Source organism: Triturus cristatus, chromosome 11 (assembly GCF_964204655.1).
Source record: "Triturus cristatus chromosome 11, aTriCri1.1, whole genome shotgun sequence".
Classification (NCBI taxonomy): domain Eukaryota; kingdom Metazoa; phylum Chordata; class Amphibia; order Caudata; family Salamandridae; genus Triturus; species Triturus cristatus.
In genome coordinates, this window is record NC_140594.1 from 128714559 (window position 1) to 128738745 (window position 24187).

Here is a 24187-nt window from a genome sequence, read left to right on the forward strand (position 1 = left end):
CCAAGAAAGGATGTTTACAGGAAAGATCCTGGAGCTAACTCACACGCCTAGCGGAGGTGATAGCCACCAGGAAGACAGTTTGTAAAATTATGAAGAGGCTCAAAGGGAGCGCACGTGAAGTATGTGAGAACCAAGTTCAAGTTCCACTGAAGCATCGCACATGGAATAGGTCGGAAAAGTTAAGTAATGCCTTTGAGAAATCTATTGACCACAGGGAATTTGAAAAGAGGGCTGATCAGACAGCCTGAGACAGGCTGAAAGAGCAGAAAGGTAGCCTTTAAATAGTGCCCAGAGCAGAGCCCTGCTGGGCCAAAGAGAAGGAACAAAATGACCTCAGAAAGAAGGGCAGAAAGGGGATCTACAGCTTTCGCTGTGCACCATGCCATAAATTTATTCCACCGGTAGGCGTATATCGTATTAGTGGAGGGATGCCTGGCTGCCAGAATGACATCAGACTTCAGGAGGCAAGTCAGAAGGAATCAACTGACGCCGCTCAATCTCCACGCAAGGAGGTGGAGGCTGGACAGGTTCAGGTGGAGGACCATCCCCTGCTGGTGCGACAGAAGATCCTCCAGAAGAGGCAGCCGGATCGGGGGATCCACGCTCATACTGAGTATCTTGGGATACCAAACGCTTCAAGCCCAGTTCAGTGCCACAAGAATGACTTGGGCCTGTTCGCGTCTGATCTTCTTCAGCACCTTGGTTAGAAGTGATATATGCGGAAAGGCGTACAACAGACCGCAACTCCACTCGCGATGAAAAGCGGCTCTGAGCAAGGGCTGCCTTGGAAACCCCGACGCACAGAACTACGACAGCGCGTTCTCGTCGGTGGCAAAGAGATGTAACCAAGGGTTTCCTCATTGTAGAAAAAGTTTGCGCCACCTGCAAGCAAAGACGCCATTCTTGATCTATGATGCTCCGTCGGCTGAGTTCATCCACCCTGGCGTTCAAAGAACCTGCCAAGTGTTGAACCACCAGGAAAATGTCCTGGCGTTTCAACCACTTTCAGAGGCGCAGAGCCTCCGGACATAGGGTCCACAATCCCACCCCACCTTGTTTGTCGCAGTATCACATGGCGGTGGTGTTATCTGAAAACTTGCACTACCCTCTACTGGAGGAAGGGAAGGAATACTTTCAGTGCAAGGAGGATCTCCCTGAGCTCCAAAAGATTGACATGGAGCTCGGATTCCACCGGAGACCAGATGCCTCTGATCTTCGCCTCTCCCATGTGGCCCTCATTCCCAGGAGGGCCGCATCCGTCACCACCGAATGCTCCGGTTGGGGAAGGGAGAGGGATCTGCCGCTGATCCAATGCTGGTCTGTGAGCCACCACTGCAAGTTTTATGCAGTGCCGTCCAAGATCTGGACGTAGTCGGACAGGTTACCCTGATGCTGCGTCCACTGGAACGGCAGGTCCCACTGCAGAGCCCGCATATGAGATCTGGCATGATTGATCAGCAGGAGGCTATGAGGCCCAGTAGCCTCAGTGTCTTTCTGACCGAAACCCAGGACAAGGGCTGAGATCGGAATCATAGCCCGAAGGTTCTGGGCTCGCTCTTCGGGAGAATAAACCCAAAATTGCGCCGTGTCCAGAACCTCTCCGATGAAGGAGCTTTACAGAGGGGATCAGATGAGACTTCGGCACGATGGAGAACCCCAGCAATCGCAGGTCAGCCGTTGACTAAGTGGGAGACGACTGCCTGGGGGGAGCCCGCCTTTAACAGTCGGTTATCGAGATGGGGGAAACTGAAACCCCATATCTGCACAGATGAGCTGCAACCACCACCATTATTTTCGTGAACAACCCAGGGGCCGCACGGTGAATTGAAAGTGCTTGTGGTCTACTATGAACCACAGGTAACGACGGTGGGCCTGCAGGATGGGGTTATGAAAATAAGCATCCTGCAAGTAGAATTGTACAACCTAGTCCTGCGGGTGTAGGGCAGACAAGACCTTAGCCAGCGTGAACATTTTGAACTTCTCCTGCCGGAGGAAGTGAGTGGCGTTTCGGAGGTTTAAGATAGGACGCAGGCCGTCTTCCTCCTTTGGAATGAAGAATTAGTGAGAGTAACCACCACAACCTACTTCTGACGTTGGAACGTGCTCAATGGTCCCCTTGGCCAAGAGAGTCGCAACCTTGTGCTGGAGAAGTGTCAAGTGATCTCCTGACATGCGGTGGTGCTAAGGTGACATAAAAGGAGGAGTAGTGTCAGAGGGGAGGCAGTAGCCCCTTCGGACCATTTGCATTACCCACCTGTTGAAAGTGATGGCCAGTGGGGGAGGCGATGGCGAATCCTGCCGCCCGCTGGCGTGTGGTGGGTCTTAAATACTGGACTGAAACAGCAGAGGATGAAGGTCTTTAGGACTGATCTGCCCGCTAGCCCCGGGACCCATTGGTGTGGGTCCCCATGTTCACAGCTGCGCTGCTGCATGCAAATTGCCCTGCCTATGGAGGAGGCAGAGAGAAGACCACAATGGATGGTGCACCTTGCCGCATCATTGCCTTTGACAATTTCGTGAAAGAGCACCTTGCAAGACTCTGCTAGACACTGAGGCAGCACCTGCGCCACCGTGTTCCATACAGTGTGAATAGAGGTCAAATGGCACTTGGAGAGGCAGAGTCTTGGACAACTAGGACAACTAACCACTCTGTTAGGTGTTGTGATGAAACTGGGGTTGCCTTGTATCCACAGGAGCCCCTGTGTTAGGCTTAAGTGCGTTATTAAAGGGTAGTAGCGGCTCCGTGGAGGAGGCCGCTGCTGAAACACTGCAGTCAGGAGAGCCCTGATAGGCACTGTAGGGAATTTGAGGCTAGGAGCCTCCCCTACGCAACACCACAGAATGAACCAACCACCTCAAGAGCTACGGAAGAAGGGGACAGTATCAGGGTGTGGAGATAAGTCCAGCTTGCTGGGACTCTCCGTGTTGCCAACCTAGTTTAGTACATCCTCCCACCGAGCTGCGAGAAGGTCCTCAGACCCCTTCGGTTCCTGGCCGTTTGAGAGGCCGAGAAGGACAAGGGGCTTGGGAACCGATGCCAGAAGCAACAGCGGCACCGAGGCCAGAGCCCAGCGCCGAGGCCGGAGCCAGCAGCGCCTCAGAGCATCTTGCCGGCGTAACCGGACCCAAAGGCGGCAGTACGGGGGCAGAGCCACCCAAGGAGTCAAACGGGGTCCAAAGGCACACCGGAGGGGCCCATGGCCGACAGGAAGACCTGTATTTCTTCCGAAGTCGCGTATAGCCCCGGAAAAGGCGGGTAGGCTGCAGGCAACTGAGGCTCCAACGGAGCCGCGGGGGAGTGACCACCCGCCCCCTCCACCGTGTCCCGCGACCTTTAAGGGGTAGACTAAGAGCAAAGTCGCTTCTTCGACTTTTTATGGCGCCTGACGTGCCTGTCCCCGATTCCGACTAACGGTGGTGAGGGCCTCGCGACCTGTCTCCTGACCTCCCTTAGGAGCGGGATCTCTAGCGTCTGAGCCGAATGCCAGGCCCCCAACAACTTCCGGGAACGCTCCAGCAAAGCCTTCGGCGCCATGGCCCGACAATCGGGGCACGCATCGGGGTTATGGGCGTGCCCCAAGCAGAAGAGAGACACGTTATGTCGGTCCGCTACCGACATGTTCCGATGGTAGTCCCGACAGGACTTAAACCTGGGCATCTCTACTGCACCAGAAGTCGAGAACTCAACAAAACAAGAGAAACATGTCTTAGAACAAAGTTAAAATATTAACTAGGAGTACTGCTCTCTCTCGGATCTGCGCTTGCTGGCGTGGAAAAAAACTGACGTCAGCGCGCGTGGGCACGTCCAAGTAGCTCTGACGGCGTCATCTTGGCGACTACAACGCCAGCGACGTACAGGGAGCCACACGACGACGCCTACCGACGCGCAGGGGTACTGCTGACGAAATCTTTCCGGATCCAGTCTGACGCCTGGGGATATTCTAAGGTAAGGAATCTATCACTAACATGTCTCTTTCAGATATAACTTTCATACATTCATTTTTCCTGCACTTTTTTTTATGTCAGATGGGTGGAGAGCTAATACTGCACCCATCTATAAAGTCTTGTGCACAATCAATTTACAAATTAATTCATGAAAACATTCACAGCTCGTGTGCAAAGGTCTTCCACCATTTCTTTGGCATGCCACTTTTTAGGGCGAGCCTGGGCAGCGCATGCGCTGCGAGCCATGCTGCATTAGAGTATGTACTTGAAGCCCTGCTCACTCTGCCCATATTTGCCATCGTCCTTTGTAAATGCTGGCTTCTGATTAGTTATTAGGCTCATTAGTCCCTCCTTAGTACTGCCTTGTCTTCATTTGTAACCTCCCTTGAGGACTGGCTCTTACTTCGGTTCTTACATGGTACTTCTTATTTAGTCTATAAGCACTATTTTCTTTAATGAGTTTCTCTTACTGCAGGAGGGTCTCTCGCGCAGTTGTGACCACCGGATTGTTCAACTCTTAGCAAAATGGGAACTCTTCAGGGGCCTTGGGAGACAGAAAGGGGCAACACAGCAATGCCTTAAGGGAGGTCAAAGGTGCGTGATGTAAATTTCGCTAGATCAGGAGTGTATATTTTCTGAACCAACATCTACGTTAAACATGAATATACTTTAGGATTGCCCCACTCACTTGCTAAAAACCATGACTTCAACAAAGGGTTCTTACCCACTTTCCTCAATTTGTTCCTCTGTTAAATGGATTAAAAAAAGAAAGTCTTCGGCTGCAAATGTCTTTGGACACTCCCGCAACCGCGAACCCGACTGGAAGGTATTGGACCACTTTACTGAGCAGTTCTCCAGTTCCAAAGAGGAAGCTCGTTGCGCTTTGCTCCTCAGCTCAGAATACCTGTCAAGGGTGCGCTTTCACCCCCAGCTTAACATTGCTCTCGCTCATTTGCTTTTCTCTCCCTGCCCGCCACATTGCTCTATTGTTTGCTTCCCTATGCCCTCCGTGCCCCTTCGCCCTCCGTGCCCCTTCACCCACCGTGCCATAACATGTTGCTTCCCCACACCCTTCCCGTCTGTGTTCCTTCTGCTACCTTCTGTTTGCAACCCCCCCACCACACACACTTCAGCATTTGGAATGCAATAGGTCTTGCATTTGAGAGTTTAAGCTATTGGCATTGTAAATGACAATGCCTTTTATTTATGTTTTAAAAACCAAAACATAAATAAAAGGCACTGTCATTTACAATACCAATAAATCAAACTTGCTTAAATGCAAGAGTTATTGCATTGCAGATGCTAGTTCATTAAGGATGCTGATATGTCACTAAACAAAAAGGCCTTTGGGAGCCAGACGGGGGTCCAGTGGCCCCACCGGGGTCCCGGGTGGGCTCTCCCGCCCTAGGCTCTGTCTCCCGGCCTGTCGCTCCACCAAAGGCCCAGGGAACCTCCCCACAGTTTGGCTGGGCTTAGGCCTCTATGTTCTATGTCTATTGTGACATTACTTTCATAAGGTACCGGGGACTCCCATCTCAACAATGGGGAATAATTCAAGCACATGGAACTTTCATAGATTCAATACTGTGTAGCAGTGAGGACTCAAAGCACAAATGCTGTTACATCAAACAGGGGCAGCCCTATTACCCGAACATGGGGCCAATAAATGTAACTACAGTGGTTCAAGACAAAGTTACAAAAAAAGCAGCAGTAAACTGTTGAAGTTTTACATAAATAAAATGATGACAAAACACGTGGCAAAACACAAAGATCCTGAAAAGGTACCAAACAATTGATCAGAAAAAATGTACTAATGCAAAAACATAATTTTACTTAATACAGTTATACAATACAAATATACAGTATACAAAGGTTGCTTGCAGGGTTACATAATAAACATAACTGAAGACACAATATACAATGTAAGCAGGGAACCAATGGCAGAGAAAAGAAATAAAGCAAGTCCAACAGATAACAGGAACAGAATATGTGCCAAGGAAAAGCGTCAACAGCGTTTTGACCTATTCAGTTTATAAGGCCATCGGGACGAGAATTTTCTGAGCAACCAATGAATGTAGTTTATATGGTCTGAATCAGTCCACATTGACGGAGAGGGAAGCAAGCGCTTTCTTGATTCATTGGGCAGCGCTCATGCTTCATGTATTTAATCTCGAGTGGGTCAGTTGTAAAGTTGCACCGATACCTACGAAGGCACAGTGAATTTATGTGTGTGCACCAAAATTTTCTTGGCCAGATTTCGGGTCTCGTACAATCAATCATATGGGATCCTTGGTTTGAGAATGCCCGATTCAGACCGAACCAACTACATTGATTGCTTGCTCAAAAGCAAGAGGTTAAAGACTTGGTGGGGATAGAGGTCTTTGGGCGCTCCAGAGTGCACAGAGTTCATAATGGCGACTGAGTCCTGGGTTGTGGGAGGGTCGCAGTTGGTTAGCAGGTGTTCAGGTTTGGTGCTTGTGGGTGAGAGCAGGCGGATTCTGTCGGTGGCAGGGGTTCGAAGTTTCTGGAGATGACAGATCTGGTCATGGAAGAAGTTAGCCAGGGTGTCAGTTCTTGGGAGGGGGTGATGTCGGTTTAGGCAGCTGCAGGGTTGGAAAACTCCTTCACAATGGTGAAGAGCTCCTTGTTGCAGTTTGTGCTGGCTTCTATGAGGTCTATGAGAGTTCTTTGTTTCTTTCGGTAAGCAGTAATACTGGTTGAATGCGGTCTTGAAGACGATAAAGTCTAATTGCTTGTGCGCCACTTCCTTTCAAGTTGCCAGCAGTTTGGTGGATTTCAGTTCCACTGTGAACCAGCTAAACCATGCTAAAAACCATGATTTCAACAAAGGGCTCTCACCCTCTTTTCTCAATTTGTTCCTCTGTTAAATGGATCCAAAAAAGAAAGTCTTTGGCTGCAAATGTCTCTTTGGACACCCACCCGCAACCCCGACCGGAAGGTATTGGACCACTTTACTGAGCAGTTCTCCAGTTCCAAAGGGGAAGCTCGTTGCGCTTTGCTCCTCAGCTAGGAATACCTGTCAAGGGTGTGCTTTCACCCACAGCTTAACATTGCTCTCGCTCATTTGCTTTTCCCCCCCCCTGCCCGCCACATTGCCCTATCGCTTGCTTCCCTATGCCCTCTGTGCCCCTTCACCGACCGTTCCATGACATTTTGCTTCCCCACACCCTTCCCGTCTGTGTTCCTTCTGCTACCTTCTGTTTCCAACCCCCCCCCCCCCCCACCACCACCACACACTTAAACAAGCATTTGGAATGCAATAGGTCTCGCATTTGATTTGAGAGTTTAAGCTATTGGCATTGTAAATGACAATGCCTTATTTATGTTTTAAAAACCAAAACATAAATAAAAGGCACTGTCATTTACAATACCAATAAATCAAACTCGCTTAAATGAAAAAGCTATTGCATTGCAGATGCTAGTTTATTAAGGATGCTGATATGTCACTAATCAAAAAGGCCTTTGTGAGCCCCGACGGGGGTCCAGGGGCCCCACGGGCCCCCGTTAGGCTCTCCCGCCCTAGGCTCCTTTTCTCGGCCGGGTCCTTTAGATTTGGCTGGCTTAGCAGGGGGGGGGACTCTGCATTCAGAGATCCACCAGGAGAAATTCTTCGCAGCCTAATCTGGATTGGATGTTATGTCTGGTTGATGAGTGAAGAGGGTTGTTCCACTGGTCTTCTGTAACCCTTTTCCAGTCTGTGCGTTGAGCTGGGGGGCACAGTACCCGTGTTGGTAGGCCCTGTGATGAAGTGGACTTTGTAGTGGTTGGTCCAGGTGAGCCGTGTGACGTGTCTGTACTTGACTGTTGCTGGACGAGAAAATGTGTTGAGCATGTGTCCTGTGATGAAGGTGGCGGCGAAGTCGGACTGCTGTCAGATTACGGAAACACTTCCACGGATTGATTTATCCTGGGACTTGACCTTGAAATTTTGAATTGTGAATTATTTTACACCACTCTGAGGAAATCTGGAATGTAACATACGTCTATTAGACTGTATGGTCTCTGAACAACGCAACTGGCCTTGGGAAAGCCCTGGCTCAATCTGCCACATAGGGCGAAACATGTCTGCCGTCTCCTTTTTTCCCCAACAACCTGCCGTAAAACATGATAAAAAGAGTGGAATGGTTTTGAAATGTGATAAATGGAAATAAAATATCTACCTTCACTCAACTCCACCTGGACTGCTGTGTTGTGTTACAAAAAAATAAATAACCTAATGAAAAAACAGACCGACTGAAGGGAGGAACACATGCTCACACCCTTACTCATCCTGTGATGTAGGTGGGGTTGGTGACCAGTTGCTTGAGGCAGATGTTGTTCACGCTTTAAGAGGTTGGTTGTGTTGGTGTCGCTGTGGTCATTGAGGCGGGAGCTGAGATCCCGGAGGAGGATGTAGTACACAGAGTTGATGGCGATAAAGTCTGGGATGACGTTGCAAAAGCTGGGGCATAGTCCTGGTTGTCTAAGTGAGAGCACCTCTGATGGTGTGTATCTGAACAATCCACTGATAAAAGCACAGCCCTGACATAGTGCAGTACTAGATTTATAGATAAATCTTCAAATATCAACACCTGTTCAAGTGCTATCCTACCTAGAAGCTACAATAGATAATTTAAGGTAAAGTTTTTCCTTTGGAGGAGTGTCATCAACTTAGGAGAAATGTCAAGGTCTCCCAAAGACCGCCAAAACTGCTAGTCAAGTCTCCATGGCTTTGTGCATTTCCTTTGTCACAAATGCAAGACTCCACATGTGGTCACTGCAGCAATCTCTAGAGGAACAACGGTCTCAAAAGCACAATAGGTTGGAGTGACAACCTTCAAATCACTATATCAGCAAGACAATCCCTCTCATGATGCAGCAAACCAGCTTCAAGGGATCCCGTTCCAGCAAGATTCCCAAACTGACTATAGTCGCAGACATCTCTATCAGGATAGTGAGCACATCTTGGAATGCACTCCACTAGAAGGCCAATGGTCAGGAGAAATTGTCACATCAACAGCTTAGAACTGGGAAAAGCAACTCAAGGCCTTCGTACCTCTTCAGACAACGAAGAAGATTCTTATTCAAAGACATAAAAACGAACCCGGACTACCGGAACAAACATGGGGGCACAAGGCTGAGATTGATCTTTGGGGAGGTCAAAGAAGAGTCGGTCATGGTCCAGGGGTCTATCACTAAAATCAGTACATTTGCCAGGAAATTTTAAACAAGTGAAATGCCGAAGCAGATTCTACAAAGAGAATCTTAATGGATTCTGAACGGCCTTGTTCTATACGTTCTAGATCACATCTTTGTACTTTGTGGTTTTCCAAAGACAGTATGTGTAGCTCTGCTGCACCACTTCCAGGGCAGAACAAAGCCAACACTGAGCCGCAAGGCACCACCTATCTCCACACGGGAGCACTGCTGAGGAAATTTCCAGATCCAGTCTAGCACCTTGGGATATTTTAGAAGTGAGGAACCTGCGGTTGGCAGTATCCATCAGAATGCAACAGTATGCCTGATAATCAGTCTTTACAACACTGTCATTAATCTGGAGTACTGTATATGAAAAATTTAAAGGAGCTATCTGGTGAATGATTTCCCAATTTATCTCAAAACCCCAGGTGACAAAGCAACATTCTAGAATGTTCATTTTTGTTAATTGTTAGCAAATGTATCTACACAAGATTGCCCCTTTAAAAATAATTTTACAAAGTATGAAAGGGCCAAATATGTATCAGCAGATCTTTGCTTCATCCAGACCTTGACATTTTGAAAAGGTACAAGAACAAAACACCTACAGGCATCCCCCATGGTACTAATGGCACTGGGACAGTTTCTAGCTTTGCAAAACCATCTTTTCAGAGGGCCAGGCACCACCCCACAGCACTACCAATTTCTCAAAGCAGCAGGACCAACTGTTCTCTGCAGGATCCTGTAAAGAGATCTGTAAGAATAGGCCGACCGGACCCAAGATAGCACATCTGAAAAGTGCTAAAAAGTGGCTGCATAATCTGTAGTGGTACATATTTTCATTGGCATAAGATGAAAAAAAAGAAGCCTCATTTAAATAGCGAAATAGCAACATACTTTAAACTCTGTAGAAAAACAGAGGAACTAAAGATGAATTGAGGAGCAAGACAAGAGGGTTGAAGTAGACTAAGAGGATGGTTTAAATGGAAGCACGTTGTGCCATAGATTCCGGTCCCTAAGCTACATTCCAGTGGCACATTCACAGAATGGAAGATGGGAAAGAAAACTATCGAAGCATATTTAAACTAATTTATTTTCGATTTATCTCCAACTCCTCCCAAATACAGCTAGCACATTAATTCAGACCAGCTTTGTTAGTTTTGTCCACTTTACAGCGTATCAGGCATCACCCCACATCATGAAATAGTTTCTTTGCTGTGTTCATTTTTGCCTGAAGATGAAAACACCCATAGACAGGCAAGAAGTTTTTCAAGCCATGAAGTATTAAAAACGTTTGCCAGCGCCATACATATTTTAAGATCGTAAACAGCTGTATAATTATTTGTGTTCCTCTTCATCTGGTTGCTCTTTGCAGCTCTGAATTGTGAACAAACCATGTTTTCACCCAGCATGCTCAAATTGCCAGCACAAGCATCGAAGGCACATTGAAACCCAGCCATATATCTTACCAGGGATGGATGAAGCTTTTGAGCAGGGTGGTGCATCCAGCTTTTCGAAGGCTGCCTCAATGGCTTGGCTGAAGGAGTTCTGAAAACTCGGAACAGGTACCCTGTCTGAACTGTCGCTTTCACCTTCACTGTCAGCAGGTGCAGGCGGTGCCAAGGTGTTCTCCTCTGAAAAGCAAGAGTCATTTCTTTAAACAAAAGTCTACCGTAAACATACACTGCCACGTTGGGCAGCGATGCTATGTTAAGACTTCAAAGTCTATTCATTTCAGCAATAAAATGGCACAGCTTTAAGTGCAGTGAAATGCTAAGATCATCTCTAGAAATAGGACCACTGAAGAACCCAAGACTCCCACATTCCAATATGTGGCTTCAGTACTTACTCTACTTCACCTCAACCACGACTGACCAGAGAACTGCAAAATGAAATTAAGTGACAGTCAAGCAGCATGTCTCTTAAAAAAATGAAGGGTCAAACACTGGTGGGGCCCTTGTCAGGTCTCCGGAGCAACATTCCACATTAGCACACATCCTCATAATGAGGTAACACGCAGGCAAAACTGAAAGCTTGCCTATCGAGGAGACTGATGTATTAGTGTAGTTCAAATTCTAGAAAAATCCTGAAAAATATACATAAATATGAAAAGCTGCACTGGTTGATACCGGAGGTGTGCCTACTGATCCACCAGCGAGGTGCATAGATTCTGGTGAAGACTTCCCACCTATCAGATTTCTACTTTAGTCCGAGAATTCAATGGCTGGAGCATGGTTTGGTCAAGATGGCAGCAGTCTGAGCGGACCGTGAGACACCAAAGAGACTGGCTACTGAAAAGACCAAGTTAAATGGATGGGAAAATACAGCATGGTACTCCCTACTACCCCTCTAAGACCCCATGCTCATACCCTTCCAGTTCACATTCCAGGTCAGGGGGACAGCATGTCCTCAACTAGGACAACTGAGAACACCCCCCACACAGCTGGTAGAAGCAGAGAGGGACAATGAAGAGTGGGTTAGGAGCTTGCACTGTTCTGGTCATGGCTGACCGTTCTTCGCGGAAGGAAGCATGTGATGAAATCATGCTTGTTGGAGAGAGGCAAGGTTGCCATGTTTTCCATGCAGAGGTAGAGTGGTAATGGATCTGTTTGCAACATAATAGGGTAGCTTCAGCAGTACATTTTTGGAGGCAATCGGGACAGCCCTAACGCCTGAGATAATTTCATAGGTGAGCTTATGTTTTTTCTGATTGGGTGACCAAGAAGTGTGTAGAGCGTGTGCCACACTGTACAGTGTCAGGATCAATACAGATTGTTATGCAAGAAAGAAGCAGAGGTAGGGATGCCTTCAAGTTATCTTCATAGGATGAGTTGAGATCTGAAAGCTTTCTCTGGCAGAGGCCTTCTCTAAGTCAAGATGATTATCGTTGAATATTTTTAGGTATTCTAGAGGACAATTAAAGGAAAAAGTTCCCATCCTACAGTTTTGTCAACAGAATTGCTTTAACCATGAATAAACTCAAGTCCCATGTTCTTCGTGCGCCATCTAAAGCACACTGAAGGATTTAATAATTAACCTTACACTGTCTGCAGTATGTCCCCAGTGTCCTGGCCTCCCATCGGGTCACAACCCTAGCTCAGACAAAAAGTATATATCTATACAAAAGGAGTATGCAGTTCCTTAAAGGAATGAGAGCAGATAAAGCAAAAAGTCAGGAGATGGCTGGGCATGCCGATCTAGGGATGTGATTGCTCAGAAGCAACAGCCCTCACACAACCAGTTGGGAGTCATACTTCTAGTGGTAATTAACAACGTACCTAAAGTCTGACCCAACTTAAGTAAGGTTGGCAGAGAGGGGACGATGCAGATTGCCTAGCATGCTGGCCACCTTTCACTCTGCAGCCAAGTGTGGTATCTGCCATCACCTAAGGGGCCCTTTACTTACTCAAATTGGGTCAGATTTGAGGTATTTTAAGCTATACCTACACACCTTGAGGGTGATTTCTTGAGATTGGGTATTGCTGTTAATAACCACTATAACCCCAATCATTTGGTAGATTAGGTTACATGGTCTTGATGAAATGCCCAGATCTGCATCGACTTTATATGGTAAGAAACAGGTTGATTGACTTGTACTGATAAGTGTGTATGATAGAAGCAGAATGTTAGAATGCAATACAGTACAAGTGGGTGAGAGGTGCAAAATTAAGGGCAAGAAAACGTTAATTCACTTTCCTGTGAGCTGTACCGGATCATTGTCTCCAAAACAGCCACCCCTTGATTTTAATTATAACAAGAGATCCCACATATTAAACCCTTAGGGTCTCTAATTTTTACACCACACTCGCACCAATCTAAACACATTGCACTTCTACTCATACTTCATAATGGCGTCTCAATTAAAAAGACCTCTGGCAAAGAGCCCACTCGATAAGCCTGTTGGGTATAGCAGCACCGGCCCAACGAGGAGCTGCCTGATGAAGCATGACACCCAACTGGGTGTGGGAGGTCTCTTGCTTTAAAGTAACCAGATCCCATCTGCTTGCCCAGCCTTCTCCCGATCTCCTGCTGTATCTGCTCATACTTTAAGAAACTACACACTCCTTTTGTATACACAATATGCAAGCCTTTTTTTTCCAAACTACAACACCCATATTTCCTAGGAACAGCGGGTGGACGTAGAAATTATATTTTAATACTAATTACACTAGATAATACATTACCCACACAAGCCCCGAAGGGGGCACAAGTAGAAATACTGATGATACATAATCAACTATAGAAATCGAAGCAGTAGCATCAGCACTGGGTAGATGCTGGCAGACCAACCACTCTGAAGGAGAGGACCTTTCACTATGCCACTTGGTAAGCAAAGAAATGTAGAGGTGCAATTCAGGAAATTATATTTAGAAATGGCTTGCATTCATGCATAAACATGTCCCTTCACCAACAATGGCATTTGAAGTCAATGAAGCCTCAGTTCTAGATCCCTCCTGTAAAGGTGAATTTTCTCCCTACTTTCAAAGGTGCTGCTTCATTTTAACTGCTTCAATAACAGAGCATATGTGCCCAGTTCAATGCATGTGTTTTCAGAACTTCTCCCAGAGTATCACAATCTTCAGGTGTACCAGTATTGGCATGGAAAGCTATATCAGTGGCCAGAGTTAGCAAATTGTGTAGTGTTTTGGCATTGCCCATCTCAAGTGCCAACGTTGAAGGCCTTTTCACAGATAAAAGTTTGCATCGGTAGGAAAGAGCAAGTGCACAAGAAGAAAGACTCACTGTAGTATTGTATGGTGTACTACAATAAGTTTGGTTTGAAAAAGTGTATTTGGACCTCTTAAACCCTGTACGCACACTGTTATACCATGCACTGACTGCTTCACCTCAAGCACTGCCCATGTGACAGAACTGATCCCAATGAAAAACGGTTTGCGGAATAGTTAAATAAAACAAACCTTTACTGAAATTCAGCTGAACACAAAAAAGTAAATTGTATTAACCCGACATCTATAAGTACTACCATACATGAAATTACTGCCATACCTTTTTTATTGGTGATTGCCTTTGGCCACACTTCAGACTTCGCCTTCCCAGCTCTCAGCATCTGAAAAGAAAAATAAAATCTCTTCAGCACAGCGCGATATGAACCCTTACCCAAACTACACCACATTAACTGGACTGCTCAAATATATGTAGACAATAGGCAAAATGGTCTATAAACTCACCATTACCAGTTTACGATGATCTCAGCATCTAAATTCATATAAAAATCAGTGTTTATGAATTGGTGTCGGATTCCTTTGATTGTGGGTCTTGTTGATTGATAAATAAATGCTTAACACTACCCTCTGATAAGCCTCATCGGCTCGCCCACACAACCACAAAATAGCATTTGGGATTATTATAGCCCATGTACACCAGTAACGGTGACCTGGACTCTACACAGTGTACTTAAGTTTAGTGCTCTATATAGAGAGCCAGCTTCCTACACCGCCTTACAGACATGAAGCACCAAAGAAACTTAAGGCAATCTCAGCCAAGCTATACAGGCTGATTGCCCAAAATGGTTTAAGTTTCCAAGTATTCTCAACCAGGCCATCCGTGGGGGGGTGGGGTTATGCCGCATATTCTCTCTATTCTAAATATCCAGACTTATTTTGAACAGTAAAATATTAATGCTTCTCATCTATCCTCTCTAGTGATACTCAATCTTTCCCTTTGCAGTTTCCACCTATGACCATGTGGTAAAATACACAAGAATTAAAATGGTGAAGTACAGTAAACATCTGACCATTTCTTAAATCAATTACTTTTATACTTGATCAAGTTATTGGATTGCTTTAAGGTAGTACATGTTTTTACCATTATCAACTTGTCAATAGATGTCTACCAATCTAGGTATGTGTAAAATCAAAGGTAATCTGACAACAGTGTAAAGAGTCTAGGGGTTGCCTCATGAGTGGACAGGGGCCTGCTATGCTCTGTTAGGGGTGTAGTGTGGTCGAGGAGCCTTAGGCTTAACACAGGAGTGCAAGACATTTGCAAATACAAATAATGATTAATAAGTGACATATGTCAAGGAGACCCACACCAATTTATAAAAAAATAGCAAGTCTTTATATATGTTTAGGCATCAGAAAAATCGTTTAGGTAAGTACATTTTCAAATATAAATGAGTTTCACTTTTTTAAAAAAACTGCAGTTTGAGTTCTGCTGCATTATCCTATGGAAGGAAGAGCAAGTTCTGGAAACAGGTATAGTACAGCGACTTACAAGACCAATCTCCAAGAGTTAAGGTGAGTGGAAGGCAACGTTCAAGGCACCACCAGCAGTACACCGCCAACAGTATGAGGGCGGCCGGGTGAAGAGTGCAAAACCGCGTCGGGAGCTCAATGTATTTCAGTGGAGATCAGTCACTGTGGAAAGAGGCTGCAGGCTCAAGCCAGGTGGTCGGTAGGGCTGAACTAGCAAGAGGATTCAGGCCTTGCGATTCTTGGGGACAAGGGGCAACACCATTGGTCCTTTTCTCCAATGCCCAGGGGCGATGGGTGCAGAGGTGTCCTTACAAGTCTGGTTTTTCCTTACCGGAGCGGTCACAGTTGAGCGGGCCAGCGTTCAGAGGCTGCAGACTACATCAGGGAGTCCAGGAGGGGTGATACCATGATGGACTCGAGCTCTACAGGGCTGGGGGACCTTGTTGACACCGTTGGCCCACTTCAACTTGGGCCGGAAGCAACAGATGCAGTGGTTGCTTCAGGTGTCTGGTTTTAGTGGTTCCGGGGGCCTCAGTCTTTTGCTTTTGAAGTTTGTTCAGGATGCAGTGAACACTTCCACTGTTCGTGAGTCTTGGTCTTTATTGAAGGCAGGCAGTCCTCCCAAGTTTTGAAGGCACACAGCTGCAGGATGAGTCTTTGGCACAGGCTCGACAGAGGGCGGAAGACAAGACAGCAGGGTGGGGGCCAAGTCAGGTGCTCTTTTCAGTCTATGGCTCTTCGTGTCCTTCGTAGGCAGTCAGGATCTGCTTCGCTGGTGCCAGGGGCTCCCCTAAATACTGAATTTAGAGGCGTTAGGGGAATCTAGGGTAGTAGCCAATGGGCTACTGACCTTTGGGGTCACTACACCCCCTATATGACCACTTCCTGTGGAAAGTGGTTATAACCCTGTACCAGAATTACTAAGTATGCATCAAAAAGATGGCTACTTCTGAAAAATCATGTCCATCTCCCTATTGCCCACCTTAGGGGGAGAACTAGCCTACAGGTGGCACACCTATCCGACTAGCTAATTTTCTCATCTGTCCTGGTGCCAAGGGGACTCTGGACAGGGATGGTGAGTGGCTTCCTCCCTTGTGAGGGGAGCCAGATTTGCCTTCCAAAGGCAGCAGCTCTTTGAAGCTTGACGGCCCAGGAAGGCTAATCAGCAGGTCATCCTGTGGGAGAGGGTGTTACACCCTCATCCCGGACAGGCTGTTCTGGGTTTCCGGAGATTAAAGGCTCTCACCCTAGGGGTCCAAACAGTGTCTTGGGTGGCAGGCTGGTAGAAAACAGTCAGCAAGCACACCAGAGGCTGGTAGGTACTAAGGGGGCACCTCTAAGGTGCCCTCTGCATACATGTATTGGTAAATCCACCACTGGCATCAGTGTGGGTTTACCAATGCTAGACGTTTGATACCAAACATCCCTATTTTCAGTGAAGCCATCATGTAGCTGTGGAATTATTTTCACCAGTGTCCAGCACATGTCTAAAAATGACTTTCCTGGTCACTTGAACTGGCTGTAATCGAACTGACCAGCACAGGGCCATATCTGCTCATGCAGGTATGGCCTCACATGAAATATTCAGCACCCTGCCTTAGGGCCGTCGGGTCTGCTGTAGGGGGTGACTTACAAATATTGCAGTGTTAGGGACATGGCACACAAGGACATGTGGCATGTTGCGTTTTCAATGTGGTCTCCACCAAGACAAAGCCTGCAATGGCAGTCTTGCACGTGCTTGGTGAGGGGTCTCTTAGGGTGGCACAATTCATGCTGCAACCCTTGCGGACCCTCTTCAGTACCTCAGGCCCTAGGTACTAGGGTACCATTTACTAGGACTTACAGAGGGCGGTGGAAACTGCACATTTTTAGGAAACGAACACTGGTACTGGGGACATGGTACACTTCAGAATTTCATCAAATACCGAGCAGGGTGGGGGTTACTGCAAAAACAAACCAGTTTCCTACACCAGCCCAGTGATTTTGTTTTGCTTTTTGAGTTTCTCACTCCCTGGTTCACATGTATGCTCCCTTTAATACCAAGACCGCTAGACAATTCTAAGCAAGCTTCAAGTACTCTAGTCAAAGGTTCCTGGACTCCTGATAATTACCTGAAGTTGGATTGCTGCGTCTGTCTAATCAGACAAGCACTTTAAACATGCTTCAGTACATAAAGACTAAAGCACTGGAGAACCAGGGGCATCCTGTAGCACAATCAACTGAGGCAGAGAGTAGGTTTCGAGCCTATTGTCCAGCCAGAGAGTTGTGAGCTAGTAGAATATTTACAGTTTACAAAAGTATAGACATGCTGGACGAGGAGCTTTCCTAGGACCAACCCTTTCAGTTGAGCCATTAAACATTCTCATGTTAGAAGAATGGTAGGTAGGATCATTCTACCATGAAAATACAATGAGTATGTCACAGATGAGATTTTAAATTTGCCATATTTGTGATTTACAGCAACCTTATCAAGGCAGTTTAAATTGGCTATATTTTTTAAATATAAGGATCAGAAACAAAGGAGCACCAATGTCACTCCTTCACAGCACAATGTGGACACTTAATGTTTTCAGTAACATTCTCCAACTTCTCATTGCCAGATTGACAAATTCAGTCTTTCAGGACATTGAGACATGCAGCTTTATTAAATTTCTAAGTTTGAATGTCTAAGTTCTGGAATTTTTAGATACCGTTGTATATCGCTGTTAACATGAATATAAATTCCTGTTTTGAAAGTGGCAGAAGGAATAAGGGCTTTGCAGCCATTACACAAAGTTTCTTGAAGGTATTCACTGTTCATGGAGCATCTGGCCATATTTCATGCATGTCATTTTAAAAGAAAGTTCAAAGATGGTTATTAGTCAACACGCCCCTAATGCTGGTCAATTTCCAAATCAAGACATTTATGCAATTTGGCATGCTAGGAATCCAGAAGAACCTATGAAGAGCTGCTCGCCCAGCTCAAGTGAGAAGTTGATCAAATTACTGCTAGTGCCTTCAACAGTATGCTTTTAACTCGGCCAGCTACATAATGATCAGATAAGTGGTTGCTACCTGTTCTGTTATATATAGGCTAGCAGTTGAATTTCAGTTTATAAGGGGCAAATGCATGTTAACACAAAACCCATCTTTATACTTCAAGGCAAACAGGAGCCAACACTGACGAAATTCTATTTTCACAAGGCGATAAGATGAGCAAACAAGTCAGACTTCAACTAGTCTAAGCTGAAATGAAAAAAATTTACATAGTCTTGAGATTCTATAGCTTTAATAAAAAGATCACTATCCAATCCTCACCAAGAGGTGCGGAAAATAAATCTAACCTCATGAGACAAAGCACAAAAACAATATATATATATTTTCTCATCCATTCTGGACTTCATGACAGCTCTTTAAAAAACTCCCTCAACTACAATGCATGAACAAATGGCAGCAGTAACTGCACTTTTGTATACAAGGCTCCCAAAGATTGATAGTAAACTGTGCATCATTAATCATGTTCGATTGATCATTAAACCATGAAATCTTGTGCACTTTTTCACAATACAGTATGTACTTTATTACATAACAAATTATTGCCAAGAAAATGTAATATGGATTGTTGAGTGGCATGCTTATCAAGTTATCAGTTCTACGGCACAAGAGTTAATCCCTTTCAGCTGAGAAGTATACAGTCATGAAAGAATTAGCTTGGGATTTGAAAGAGAAATGCAGAACTTGGATGGGAAATCAGTCCAATCGTTATCTCCAGAGAATTTGGCACCACATTGCTGTACATATTTGACCTCCAAAAGGTACTATTTCCATGAGTCAAGGGCCTAATTTGTTTTTCTTTGCACTGAAGTATTGGGGATGAGGTTATGAGAAGTCTACATATTCAAGACACTGTCCTGAGTCCAAGGTGGAGACAAGTTATTTGAGCCATGGTAGAAACACAACCTACACAGGTAATTGGTGGGCACTTTCCACCAAAATGCTCAACAGAAATCTATAAAACATAAAATGCAATTGTTTGTACAGCCTGAAGGTCTAGCAAACTGACCGGGCAAAAGCTTGCCACAAATTTCTTGGTGAGACAGGGCTTTCTATTCAAATTCCGTCTTTAAGTGCACACCAAAATACTATCCTCAATCCACAAGAACATCTCATTCCATAAGAGACCTGAAAGTACGCTGGCTTTATATTCCCCCAACCCACAGTTAAAAGCCCTGCAACAACAGTTACTTGTTGCAGTAAAAGCTATATTAGTCCTACAGTCATTCCTTGTTCAGAAGCCTCTGAGTTAGAGTCTCAGAGCACAGTGAGTGGAAACTAGAAGGGTGTCTGAAATTGCTCTCATTCCAATATGTGTTATAAAAATTCTGCAGGCGTCAAACACATGCCAGATTGCCTTACGATTTGCAACTGTTGGCTTCTTGAAGTCCTAACAATATATGAAATGCAGACCTCAAATACTACAAACTGCTACCTTTTATAAGCTAGTCAGTTACAGATAGCCTAAGGAACGACTAAGCATCACAACAGACTAAAAAAATGACCCTATTGAGGAGAAAGAGCAGCATGACAAATTCCACTATTTCCTAGCAAATTTCACCGACACATTCTCACTTACCTGTGCAAACGAGGGAATATGTCCATCCTCCTCCACACTTCCAACAGAGGGCAGGGAACTGCCAGGGCTGGAAGTTACAGATAGGGGCAACAGCTCATGGTCTGAAAGAAATCTAAGTATTATTCACATTTAAGTGATTGGGCATTACATAACGTGAAGGAATTATAGTTTCTTTGAATATACAATGGACAAATATAGTTGAATTCTGGTTTTCAGTTTATACTTGAAAATTCTAGTGGGGTTTCCATGTTTTCTAAAATGTTCAAAACCAAAATCAGTGATCAGTGCTTTTATTTTTTTGCTTCTTATAATAAAAAAAAAGGCTGACTTTTTTCCATTGTTTTTTTTTTGTTTCCCTGCCTCATTCGTTCCCTTTGTCAATTACTCCATTTGTTTCTGCTCCTAATCAAATCCTTTCCTCGACTAGTCTTACATTAACGTATTATATCGTGGGCCTAATTTCTCAGTTCTCAAATCACTCTTCCCAGCAGAGAAATGTCACCCCCATGAGAAGAATCTGCATGGACAGATGCTTGCATCTCGTTAGGATTTGATTGCAGCAGATAGAAGGTTATTGATGTGGAATTAACACATTCGCACTGCTCTACTCTTCAGGCTAACGGCGAAGGTTTGCTGAAGGGGCTTCTACTTAGGACACGAGATCTATTGTGGTGTGCTCGGTCACTGCCTTAAGCTTGGTCTCGAAAGAACGCAGCTAATAAATAGACTTGCTGCCTGGTCCCATTTCTGCTCTCCATAGTGAGAGGGGAAATGTCTGCTAAAAAATGAATATGCACACAGTGTTTGATGACAGCAAACTGCTGCATGAAGAAGCAGCTAAAGGTACTAAAGAAAATTCATGACCTGCAGAATGCCTTGTGTCATTTGCTTGTGCAGTATACACTGAATTAAGTTTATTTTACACTAATGCCACGTATTTGGAATCTGATTAACTGAAAGCCAGCACAAGGTCATATGCATCACTTATTATCAAGCATGTAGATGACCTTTGCGTATTTTAAAGCAGTGCAGAGACGGACTTCCAGCGGGAATGGTGTAATTGCACAAGACCCTACCTTTGTGCTCTTTGGTGAGTGCACTGTTTTGTGCATTTCACATCATGGAAGAACGAATGATCAGAGATCAATAAGTTTCCAGTAAATGTCACAGTGGTTTGTATGGCTTATTGTGGAAGTGTCAAGCCTTGTTTCGGCACAGTAAGTTCCAACTTTCATTCTGACAGAGGCATTAGTAATGAAAGCTGATCTGGGTGATCCTGGGGCTGCGTCTGAAAGTGCAGACTCAAAGTCCGTCTAAGCACCTGTTTTTGCTGAAACTAAAAGCTGGCTTTAGCACATACTAAGCAACAGGCCAATGGTTGTATACTTTCGTTTCTGTGCTGTACCATGTAAAGCTCATACACTAACTCGTGGTCTTAAACAGCGTTTTACAAAAGCCTGTACACTGGCTCTTTCTGGGCCTGCACGTGGGTACTGAAGATGTTCATGACATGGCCTCTAATCATTTGTACGAGTGGATGCAGCTCCTATAGGAATTCTTCTCAGACCATTACGATGTAGACCTATTAGAAATATTTAATGAACTGTTTTATGAGGGCATTAATTCTGAAGGCATCCATATGCACAGTGATAATTGTTGCCACAATCCTGATAGGTGTGTTTTCAAAAAGGTAAAGTGTCCTCCTCTCAATGAATTAGGGTGACCTTATAAAAGGGTCACTTGACTGACACTGCTCAAAGTTCAGCTGCGGACCTAAGGGCCACTATAAAGCAGCATGCAGTAAACCATAAACTGAAGCAACGCGAGGTGAATCACGCTCCCAAAACTTGAGTGGATGTAGGTCTTGAGATCTTGTCATCGTCCAAGAGCATGTTAAGGGCTATACCATTACCTTAGTGGATCCATCACAGAAAACTGCTTGTTCTTGGATACCACCAGATGGCACCAAAGCAGGAAAAGTGAGAAAATCTAGTGGTTTCTATTGAAAAGCCTTCCCCCTTTGGTGGACTTGAACAAGTTACTTACCTTTCGTAACACTGGTAGCGACTATCAGATTACTCACCTTTTGAATATTCTTCAGGCATCACACTGGATCCGGAAGCTTTTAGGCAGTACCTCAGCACACCATCAGGTGGCACTGTGCAGATTCACACTGATGCTGATCCACTCTGGAAAGGACATGTAGAGGCTATATAGGCGCCAACTGCGCGCCGACAGTTGTTTGAGGCTGTCCACGTCCCCAGAAGCAGAGCCCAAGAGCAATTTGGTTGTGACCAGTGTGCAGATTCCTAGACTTGGAATACGTTTTATGGATAAAGTCCAATAACAGAATGGCGAGGATGAGAGTTGAATGAGCGGTGGAGCTCTTCTGCACAACATTGCCTTTTCACTTCAGAAAAACCCGCAAAGAGTTGATGGTCTACCCGGTTGTCCTTAGCATGATCAATGTAAAAGCGTAGCGTTCTTTTAGAAGTCAAACAATGGAGCCTCTCCTCGGAGGGTTGACTTAGAACATAGAAAGCCGGCAAGGTGATAGTTTGACAGACTTGGAACGGCGGTACAACTTTTGGTAGAAAGGATACTCTCACCTGCAGAACCAGCTCTGCAGAACCAGCTTGTCCAGGAAGAAGTGAGTGTATGGTTGCTAGACAAAAAGCCTGAAGCTCACTCAAACGCTGTGAAGAGGTGATGGCAACATGGAACACAGACTTGATAGTAAGGAGCCGTAAGGATCAGTTGTGAAACCGCTCGAGCTGAGGGGGGGGGCACATGTAGCCTTTCAAAATCATATCACAACTGGTAACTTACACAACGAGGGCAGATCTGCAAACGCAAAATGGCTGAAAGGGCCAAAAGAACTCTTAACTGTGCCCAAAGCAAAGCCTTGCTGGGAAAGAGAAAAACAAAACATCAGATGTCTGGAGTAGTAAATCTGGTGTGTGACTCACCAAACGATAAATCTGTCCCAGCTATACAGTTTGTCAAGGGACCCCAGGCTGCCTAGATTACATCAACCACCTCCAGAGGAAGAACAAAGGTGTTCAGCTTTCACCAACTCAATCGCCAAGCTCGAAGGTGGACATTGTGAAGGCCTGGGTGCTGAACCCTGCCCTATTGCTGAAACAGCAGCTTCTCTCAATAGGCCACGCTGAGTGGGGGATAGATGCTCGAGCCCCGGAGGTCTGGATACCATATTCTCTTTGCCCAATTAGAAGCCACTGGGATGACTTTGGTCCAGTCACTACAGATCTTGAGAAATTGGGGCAGGAGTGGTATTGGCAAAAAGGTATACAGGAGTCCCAAGTTCCACTCCAGGAGGACCAAGAGATGCCTTAGAAACCAACACAAAAGTATTGACATTGCGCTTTGACAGTGGTGAAAAGATGAGAGCCAAGGTTCTCCCCCTGAGCTTAATACGCCTTGTGCCAGCACCAGATGCAATTACTGCTCATGATCTGCTAGGCATAAACAATGGAGTTCCTCTGCCCTGGCATATGAAGATCCTGCAAAGTCGTTCACCACCAGAAAGATCCCTTGGTGGTTCAGCCATGTCCAGAGGAACAATCAACAAGTAATCTTAAAGCGCAAACTACTCACCTGTACGGGTTTCAAGGCACTGGGGTGGGGGTGGAGCGGTGTGTGGTTATGTCGAAGAGCCAGGTCTTGAGGTCGTTCCTGTATTGCGGCAGCGAGGGTCATTGCGTAAGGTGCAGAGGCAGGGAGTTCCTTGGGTCTTCGCAGTGAGGTAGGAGAAGAATCTTCCACCAGCCGTGGTCTTGTGGATCCGTGGAATGGTGGCCAGGGCCAGTTGGGCACAGCGGCGATGTCTGATGGTAGTGCAGAAGGAGAGGCTGGCGATTGCGGTATGCAGGTGCAGAGTTGTGGAGGACTTTGAAGATGTGTGTGAGAAGCTTGAAGGTCTCATGTGGCTGGTGATGTGGTTGCGGCATAGGATGTTCAGTAGGAGTCTGGTAGAGGCATGCCGGATGGTCTGTAGTTTTTTTATGTGCGAGTTTCTGGGCGATACCGGTGCAGAGTGCGTTGCCGTAGTAGTCTGATGCTGACGTGCGCATGGGTGGCCATTTTTCTGGATTTGGCGGAGATCCATTTGAAGATCTTATGAAGGAGGCAGATCATGTGAAAGCAGGACGACGAGACTGCGTTGACTTGGCGGGTCATTGAGAGCGAGGAGTTC

The 24187-nt window shown here is 45.7% G+C and overlaps 1 protein-coding gene across 1 annotated transcript in view; it reads right to left on the reverse strand.

Annotated features, from left to right (window-relative positions):
* Positions 1-24187, reverse strand: part of RNF10 (ring finger protein 10) — a 268519-nt gene that overhangs the window by 24290 nt on the left and 220042 nt on the right. The window contains exons 14-16 of the mRNA XM_085636400.1: positions 19972-20072; positions 14149-14209; positions 10611-10775 (exon numbers count right to left, since the gene is read on the reverse strand). Of these exons, the coding sequence (XP_085492526.1) occupies positions 10611-10775; positions 14149-14209; positions 19972-20072 (327 nt within the window). The remainder of the gene's footprint in view (positions 1-10610; positions 10776-14148; positions 14210-19971; positions 20073-24187) is intronic.